This window comes from Dermacentor andersoni, chromosome 3 (genome assembly GCF_023375885.2).
Source record: "Dermacentor andersoni chromosome 3, qqDerAnde1_hic_scaffold, whole genome shotgun sequence".
In the NCBI taxonomy this organism is placed as follows: Eukaryota; Metazoa; Arthropoda; class Arachnida; order Ixodida; family Ixodidae; genus Dermacentor; species Dermacentor andersoni.
In genome coordinates, this window is record NC_092816.1 from 7,701,152 (window position 1) to 7,710,046 (window position 8,895).

The following is an 8,895-nucleotide window of genomic DNA, read 5'->3' on the forward strand; positions in this document are numbered from 1 at the left end:
ATGAACATTCTCTCGGTAAAGAAAACTATTCGCATTTGTCGAACTACTGTAATCTATGTCATTGTGATCCGGTATTTTTTGACACTGACATTTTGTTTTCAGATAAAAATAGACACGTGAAATCACAGTAGCATTTCATATCAAAAAGTGCGCTGAAAAATGCATAGGCCAACCATCGGTTGCAATCACTGAAAATGAATTTGCTTTTTTAAATACTGGTTGAACCTTCTTAATCTGTTTCTGTTTTACTGACCACTCTTGTTGCACATGCTCAGCGCTGATAGCTGGGGTGTACATATATGTTCTGCGTCTTTCCGAAAATAAAATAGTTGTGAGTAAGCACTCGTGTGTCCCCCTTCACTGCGTCCTTGTCAATTGTGTGCGCTGTATATTTTACTATGAAGGTACACTGTATCCACTTGACTGCAGTTAAATATGGGCGGTGCGGTGTAACCGAGAAAAGTGTTTCTGTTGGTTTCTACTGATCTGCCTTGCACTAACCCATATTGAAGAGGAGAAATCTTGCCCTTAAATATGTGTACAATTGTTCATGTATTACCATTTCAAAAATCTTTGAAAACCCTGAAAACAGAGAAACAGGCTGGAAGTTTTTCACGTCACAAGGATCGCCAGCCTTAAACACAGGGACTACAACTGTTTTTTTCCATTCCGACTGAAAAAACCCACTTCGTAAAGAAAGATTAAACATGCAAGTCAAAATAAAAACAAAGATTTCTGCGCATCCTTTAATTATAAAGTTAGAAATCCCATCACACTCTGCCGAAAATTTCAGCTTTCTGATGCAACAGCAAACCTTGAGCTCAGTGACGAAAAAGATAAAGAGTCTGAACCGTCTGCCAGCATGGCGTCATCTATTGGGGCTAATGATGAAGAAAAACAGGAGCCAAAGTGCTCAGCGGACAGATTGCTGATATCTTCTGGCTGAAAGCACATCATACCAGCATTTTAAAACCAGTTAAACTTACTTTATCTTTTCCTTGCAACCTTGCATGGCGCCAGAAACAATCAGGGTCAGTTTTGAAGTTAACTTCGAGATTTTGATGGTAACACACTGCATCGTGACATAATATCCATTTGACCGCTGTTTGGCAAATAGCGAAACTTTGGTACCAATATTCATCGTTCGTTTCCTTACAAAGTTTATGGAACCATTGCTTCCTGCACAATAATATTTCAGCTCGTGCAAAAACCAGTCAGGGGATTTCCTATTACTTCTACAGCATTTTTGTATGCATTATTCCATAGCACTTTGTACAGTTGATGTAAGCTGGTCCACACATGAATGTTAAATTCGATACAAGGTCTACTGAACTTGGAGTGCCTGACTTCACTACCAAAATTTGCAGAAAGCATTTTTTGTTTTGCATTGGGGTGAACCTGTGAGTACTGGACAGAGTGCTTTTTGTACCTGTGTTTGATTCGCCCTAGTCATCACTATCGTCAGCATATTTTATGCCCACTGCAGGATGAGGGCCTCCTCCTGCAATCTCCAATTACCTCTGTCCTGCGCCAACTGATTCCAACTAGGGCCTGCATATTTCCTAATTTCATTGCCCCACCTAGTCTTCTGCTGTCCTCAACTGCGCTTCCCTTCTCTTGACACCCATTCTGTAACCCTAATGGTCTACCGGTTATCTAACCTATGCATTGTATGGCCTGCCCAGCTTCATTTTTTTTCTCTTAATGTCAATTAGAATATCAGTCATTTGCTCTCTGATCCAAACCACTCCTTCTTTCTCCCCCTTAACATTATGCCTAACATTCTTCGTTCTATTGCTCTTTGCATGGTCTTTAACTTGTTCTCAAGCTTCTTTGTCAGTGTTCAAGTTTCTGCCCCATATGTCAGCACCGGTAAAATGCGCTTGTTGTACACCTTTCTTTTCAATGATAATAGTAAGCTTCCAGTCAGCGGCTGACAGTGTCTGTTGTATGCGCTCCAACCTATTTTTATTCTTCTATGAATTTTCTCCTCATAATCAGGGTTCCCTGTGATTTATTGACCTAGGTATACATACTCTGTGGCAGACTCTAGAGGCTCCTAGTAAGGTTCGTTACAGCGCAACACAAGACAAGGACAAAAGAAGGTATAAAATGACGACATGACGCTCACTCTCAACTGATATTTTATTGAAGATATGTCTAACGTATATATAGGTGCCCGTTGATAACCATGACATGCACGAGACACAGAGATGCATTGAGGCAACTATAACAAACTGACGCATAATCAAAATTGACATAGGTAACGGAGTTCCTCGTCATGAAGAGTGATAGACGGTTCGCTGATACATTCTTTGTCCCTAATCTTTAGTAAGCCTTGCCGATTGCCCTTGTCAATTGGCTCGCGTGTTTAAAAATGACACTAGTTTTTTTAGATTCAGGGAGACAACCACACGACTTGCAATGCTCCAAGAGATGAAGTGGTGCAAACCCTTGAAGAGATAGCTCACGCTCCATAAGTGAAACATTCAAACATCGTTTCATTTGTCCCACGTACTCTCTACCACAATGGAATGGCATACACAACCTGCTTAGCACAAGTGATGTACCTGTTCACATATTTGACAGTGCATTTTCCCTTCACTTGCTTATCCTTCAGCAAATTATGAACAAACGGTCATATGCGACCTATCTTATGTTTCGCAGAAAAACGGACATCAATGCTGTACCTTGAAGCAACGTTCTTAAGCCCATGCACTAACTTGTGCACATACGGTACTACTGCGTTTTTCTTTTTTCTTCTAATTTAGTTTTCATACCTTGGTCATTTATGCTCTTGACGCTGCGAACCATACTTTCACTCACAGATGAAATAATCGCTTCGGCGTAACCAGCATCCAGTAAATGATTTACCTGATCAAAAAAAGCAGCCTTTGACATATGAAAACATGACTTCTTTAATGCAGCATTTAGGATAGTCTTCACTATAGCCCGCTTCACTACTTTAGAATGACCAGATTTGTAGTTAAAAATGGGCGTAACCGACCTGGGATCATATTTCCAGCACACATGATTTTTACCACAGATTAATCTGGGGCTAGAAACTGCAGTTGATGGCCCTTAGGGACTTTGAAAGTAAAATTAAGGCCCATGTCGTGCTGCCTGAATAATGTTAAAATTTCATTAACACCTTCGGCGTGAATGTCACTGGTAAAAAATATAACGAAATCATCAACACAGCGAAAAACCCTATTGGAAAGCTTAGCAAGGTGGCTCTCTAGTTGCCTATCAACATAATTTAGAAATATGTCACTAATGATAGGAGCTACACACGAGCCAATGCATACCCCCTATTTTTGTATATACACACCCCCTCTCCATGAAACAAAGGTAGATCTCAAATAAAAGGAAAGAAGTTCAAGAAAGGCTTCTACTGAGATATCGCAACCACTGATGAAGGCTGCTTCATCATTGTCACACACTATGCAGTCTTTAACACATTTCATAACCTGGGCATGTGGAAGGGAGTAATATAAGTTTTCCACATCTACGCTGAAAGCGCACCGAATGTTAACGAACTGTCTTCCAGGTAGTACTTGCACACATTATCCAAATTGGCTATCCTGAAAGGATTAACTATTGTTAAGCTCACAAGATTCCTCTATAGAAATCGTGACACGCTTAACTGCCAGTTGTCCCTTTCCAAGACTATGGCCCGGAACAGCATGTCATCCTTGTGCGATTTCACAGTAAAGAAAACCTGTAGTTCCAGAATTTTTGCTTTCTTTACAGTGGCCGCTAAATGTTGTAGATTCATTCCTTCCAACAGAATTAGTGCTTGCCGCTAGACTTTCACAAACTTAACCTTTACACCTTTTAAATTTTTCCGAATTGCATCATCAGACTTTTGTGATTACACATCATAATTCATGACAATGAAGTGCCCTTCTTTGTCTGCTACAAACACATGTAAATTCTTTTCACACAGAAAGTCAACTAAGGGCCTAAGCACGTCCTTGCGGCCCCTCCCTTTTCCTGTCCTAGCAATGGCATCTACACACTCCGAAACACACCTTGAACGCTGTAACGTTGTAACGCTGTGACGTTCGTTACAGCACTGCAGCACTGTAACGAACCTTACTATGAATCCCAACCAACTGGCCATCTTGATGGTCTAGACGGTGACTGGTGATCCTGAACTTTTGTTCCCTTGCCTGGCTATTCATCATTATCTATGTCTTCTGCATATTAATTTTCAACCCCACTCTTGCACTCTCTTTGTTAAGGTCCTCAATCATTTGTTGTAACTCATCTGCAGTATTGCTGAATAGAACAATGTCATCGGCAAACTGAAGGTTGCTGAGGTATTCACCGTCAATCCTTACTCCTAAGTCTTCCCAGTTTAATAGCTTGAATGCTTCTTCCAAGCATGCAGTGAATAGCATTGGAGCGATTGTGTCTCCTTGTCTGACCCCTTTTTTTATATGTATCTTCCTACTTTGCTCGTGCAGAATTAAGGTGGCTGTGGAATCTCTGTAGATATTTTACAATATATTTATGTAGGCAGTCTGTACTCCTTGATTACGTAATGCCTCTATGACTGCTGGTATCTCTACTGAATCAAATGCCTTTTCGTAATCTATGAAAGCTATATAAAGAGGCTGATTGTACTCTGCGAATTTTTCTATTACCTGATTAATGACATGAATGTGGTCCATTGTAGAGTATCCCTTTCTAAAACCAGCCTGTTCCCTTGGTTGGCTCAAGTCCAGTGTTGCCCTTATTCTATTGCAATTTATCTTGGTGAATATTTTATATAACAATGGGAGCAGGCTAATGGGCCTATAATTTTTAAATTCTTTGACGTCTCCCTTTTTGTGGATTAGTATAATTTTGGCATTCTTCCAATTCTCTGGGACCTTTCATGTTGATAGACAGTTCGTATAGAGGGCCGCCAGTTTTTCAAGCATTATGTCTCCTTCATCTTCGATTAAATCGACTGTTATTCCATCTTCTCCTGCCACTTTTCCCCTTTTCATATCTTGCAAGGCCTTTCTAGCCACATCGCTAGTTATAGAAAGTCTCTGCAACCTGTTCATTGCTATTTCGAATGGAGGTATCGTGGCTACTCTGGGTACTGGATAGGTCAGTATAAAATTCTGTCACTGCTTTACTATACCTTCGAGGTTGCTGATGACATTACCCTGCTTATCTTTCAGTGTGCACATCTTGGTTTGTCCTATGCCAAGCTTCCTTCTGACTGATTTAATGCTGCATCCATTTTACAGTGGAGCTGTTAGAACTTCGCTGGGCTTCTCATCGCGTCTGCAGCTTTGCCGAGCTGGGGGAGAGAGAGCTGAGAGAGAGTGAAAGCAGAGCATAAAGATATCATCGCGCAGCAAAGCGATGCGGCAAGGGTGGGTGGAGCCTAGCAGGGGAGAAGGAGTGTCGCACACACAAGCGAGAAACGCGGCGCGGATGCGTGCCCTCTCCTGTGGCGCGTGAGGCAGGGGGGTCAGGCGAGGGAGGAGGGGCTTTCTTCTCCGGTGGCTGCTTGGGTGCCTCAATCTCCTCGCTCGCCACTCCGTACAGAGTGGAGGCAACCGCGGCGTCTACTACACTGTTGGTCATGCAAATCACGGATGCCGTAGTAGATGCCTTTGGCAGACACCGTAGGGAAGCGTTGCCGGCACTCGTGTGTGGTTTGACACTATTTTACTGGTCTTTCCCCAGCTCCACTAGTCTCTGGTGTCTGCGAGAGCAGAGCCACGCATAATTTTTTTACTGCTTCCTCAGTTTTTCTTACATTATATTTTCGAATATCCCTTATTTTCTGCTTGTTGATCAGTTTTGACAGTTCCGCGAATTCTATCTTAGCTCTTGAGTTGGACACTTTCATTCTTTGTTGTTTCTTTATCAGGTCCTTTGTTACTTGGGAGAGCTTGCCTACTGCTTGCCTTGGTGCCTTACCTCCCATTTCAATCGCTGCTTCTGAAGCCAGCCTAGTTACGGTTTCATTTATTACCTCTCTGTAATCTTCATCTCTCTGTTCTAAGGCTGCATATTTGTTTGTAAAGTACCAGCCTGAATTAATCAACTTTTACCCTTACTGCATCTAGGCTGGCCTGTTTCTTCCTGACCAATTTTACTCTTTCTCTCTTCAAATTGAGGTGAATCCTAGACCTCACTAACCTATGATCTGACTAACCTACAATGAACTAAATGTACAAAATGTATCTTTGCGCATCCATATGTTATTGGAGGGTTTGAATATACAGCCACTCAAACCTATAAGCTGAAAGACCACTCAAGCTTATAAGAGCTTTGGGATATGTGAAACATATCATTGAAGAAAAGCAGTTGTCAGGAACCAATGCACTTGGACAGCGACCTTAACCTATGTTAGACCATCAATTGCTTTGCAACCTCGGTGACATTACAGCATTACTTAGTTTATGAAGTGGCAAATACTGTCATTTGAACAGCTTCTTTGAACCCAGACAACAGCCTCATGTTTTTGTTTTTTTTCATGTTGTTTCTGCACATTGTACTCCCTGCTCAACTTTCACATCAACGTCCAATAAAGCCAATTGTGAGTTCACACTTGTCATGTCGCAGTCCCTTTGGTGTTTCTTTTGTACATCTATTACATGTTTATCAGTTTGCACCGAGTAGCTCAAAAGTGTGCAGTTGTAAGTAAAAGTCGAAACCAGAGAGATTGTGAAAATTGTAACATTTTTTTTTAGAAGTGAAGCAGTATAGCCCACAACTGTGTGTTTGGCCAATGAAATGCACTGACAATTCCACGTAGCCTAGGCATGGCTGTGCCACAAGATATTTAAAATTTTTTATGACACCACGACCTCGAAACTTTTGGTCTTGAGGCTACATTATAAAGCGCCATTCTTTCAGTACAGCTGAATCTGCCATGATCATATGGGTGTCAAACAGATTAAAAGAGGGTACAATATACAAACTGTTGCGTTCTATAGAAGCTTGCTTACAAAGCAGTATGCCCATTGGCATGCCTCTGATGCATGCATTTTTGCACTGTTCCATAGCTCCTTTCCAGCACTATATTCTAGAGCTCATCCACTACTAAGATGTGGGCTTTCTTACACTTCTCTGAGTGTCAAGGGCACAACTGCACAAGCATCACTGATAGCACCTCTAGCATAACTCGTAATGTTCACTATTTGCTCATTGAGTTCAAGTTATTCAATGTTTTAAGCTTTAAGCAATACTTCTTTCCTTGATATAAATGTAAGGAAAGTCCTGCACTTTCACAGACCGTTTAATTAACAGAGGAAACAAATTAATAAGAGTGACAGTTTACTGCTCACACAGCTGCACATTGTATCACAGATAAAAGTGCAGATTTTCTTACAGAAACAAAATGTCTGACTTGCACTTTTTTATAACTCTGCGCCTTTGCAATCTTGCGTATAAAATCTCTCAATCTCTCACAAGTATAATTTTCCATGGCCACAATGTTAAATTGGCAAACTGACTTCTTTTATCCAACAACTGGGTATCGATTGGCTTGCAGAAAAAGACATTTGTTGCTTAGACTACGTAGCCACTTTACTGTCTTAAGGTTATCCTGTTAGGTCACTGATTCATTTAACAATAAAACACGCCAGAAGAATTATTTCAAGGAAGCCATGCATGTAAACTATGAAACAAATAATATGAGGTTAAAGAATACGGCCACCTCGGATCCCTCCCCAGGCCATGCTATCTTTTCATTAAAAGTTCTACAATTGAAAATGCTGAGCAAAGTATGATAAAACACATGTGACCTGTGCCAACATTACCTATTAACTGCAATAATTTTCAATATGTCCACAGAGAAACTATCACCATTTACTTCATGCAGTAACGAGGTAGAATATTACATTGCTTTCACATCCCATTACCTCACCGAGGGTGTCTGAAAGATGAAATTTGTTTTCAGTTGGCACGCATGCTTATGACAAACCTGCCTGTAAGACAATTCTATATCCAATAACCGCATTAAATTTGCTACAAGAGTACTGACTCACTTAATGATGCTCACCTGGTGGTACTGCTGTTGCAGATTCTTAAGGTGTTCGTTATGAGACTGATAAAGTTTCATCTCGTTTTGCAGCTCCTCTATTTTTTTCGCTACCTGGCTCTGAAAGAAAGAAAGAAAGAAAGAAAGAAAGAAAGAGAAAAGAAGCATACTTTGGCACATGTTCATCCTGCGAGTAGTGTCCCAGTGTGGACAAGTGACATGCGAGGGCGGAACCTACCAAGAGATTTTCGCACGTGGACAAGCTTAATTCTTCACTCCGAGCTGAGCGCGAATTTTCTGTTGATAAACGCCGGCCATGTTTGACGTGTCTATAACATTCTGCAATGACGTGTTCGATTGGATTGTTGCAAGGGAATATGCATACATTCACGCCGCTCCTCGTCTCTTTACTCTCAAGGTGCTGAAAGGCAAAGAAAAGGAACACTTGCATATACAACACACGAAACTTGACCATGAGGCTACCAACCTCGCTGGAAGGGTCTTGCGACCGCGATTCTTCCGACTTGTCAGATAATTCATCTGCAGCTGCTGTTTCTCTGTGCTTTCTAGTTCGAATACCCTGTACAAGTTTAAATATGTCGCTTCTTGTCATCGTGCGTTCTGGCACTTCCCTGTAAAAGTGAAACGCTGTACTGGCTGTACCATCAATTTTCGCAACAAAATTATTCTTAGGAACTGGCAATATGTTACAGGAGGCTCAATGCACGATCGTTTTCTTACCTGCATGATTTTGATCGGCGATACATCGTAGATGTCGTGCAGAGAAACCACGAATTTCGCGAAACCGAATTCAAATGTCGCTCTCGCCGCCTGGCTGTGGCGACTGCAGCGCGCGCAGCGTGAGCTCGCGGATATGATGCACAGCCTCCACCCAT

General features: G+C 41.5%; 1 protein-coding gene across 4 annotated transcripts in view; it reads right to left on the bottom strand.

The window, feature by feature from the left end:
- LOC126520601 (uncharacterized) overlaps positions 1-8,895 on the bottom strand; it is a 51,766-nt gene extending 42,871 nt beyond the window's left edge. For 3 of the 4 annotated variants that reach the window (XM_055065650.2, XM_055065649.2, XM_055065648.1), the window contains exons 1-4: positions 8,741-8,895; positions 8,487-8,631; positions 8,238-8,420; positions 8,021-8,119 (exon numbers count right to left, since the gene is read on the bottom strand). In XM_055065650.2, the coding sequence (XP_054921625.1) occupies positions 8,021-8,119; positions 8,238-8,420; positions 8,487-8,631; positions 8,741-8,895 (582 nt within the window). Of the gene's footprint in view, positions 1-8,020; positions 8,120-8,237; positions 8,421-8,486; positions 8,657-8,740 lie in introns of all 4 variants that reach the window. The other variant, XM_055065651.2, reaches the window with a different exon arrangement.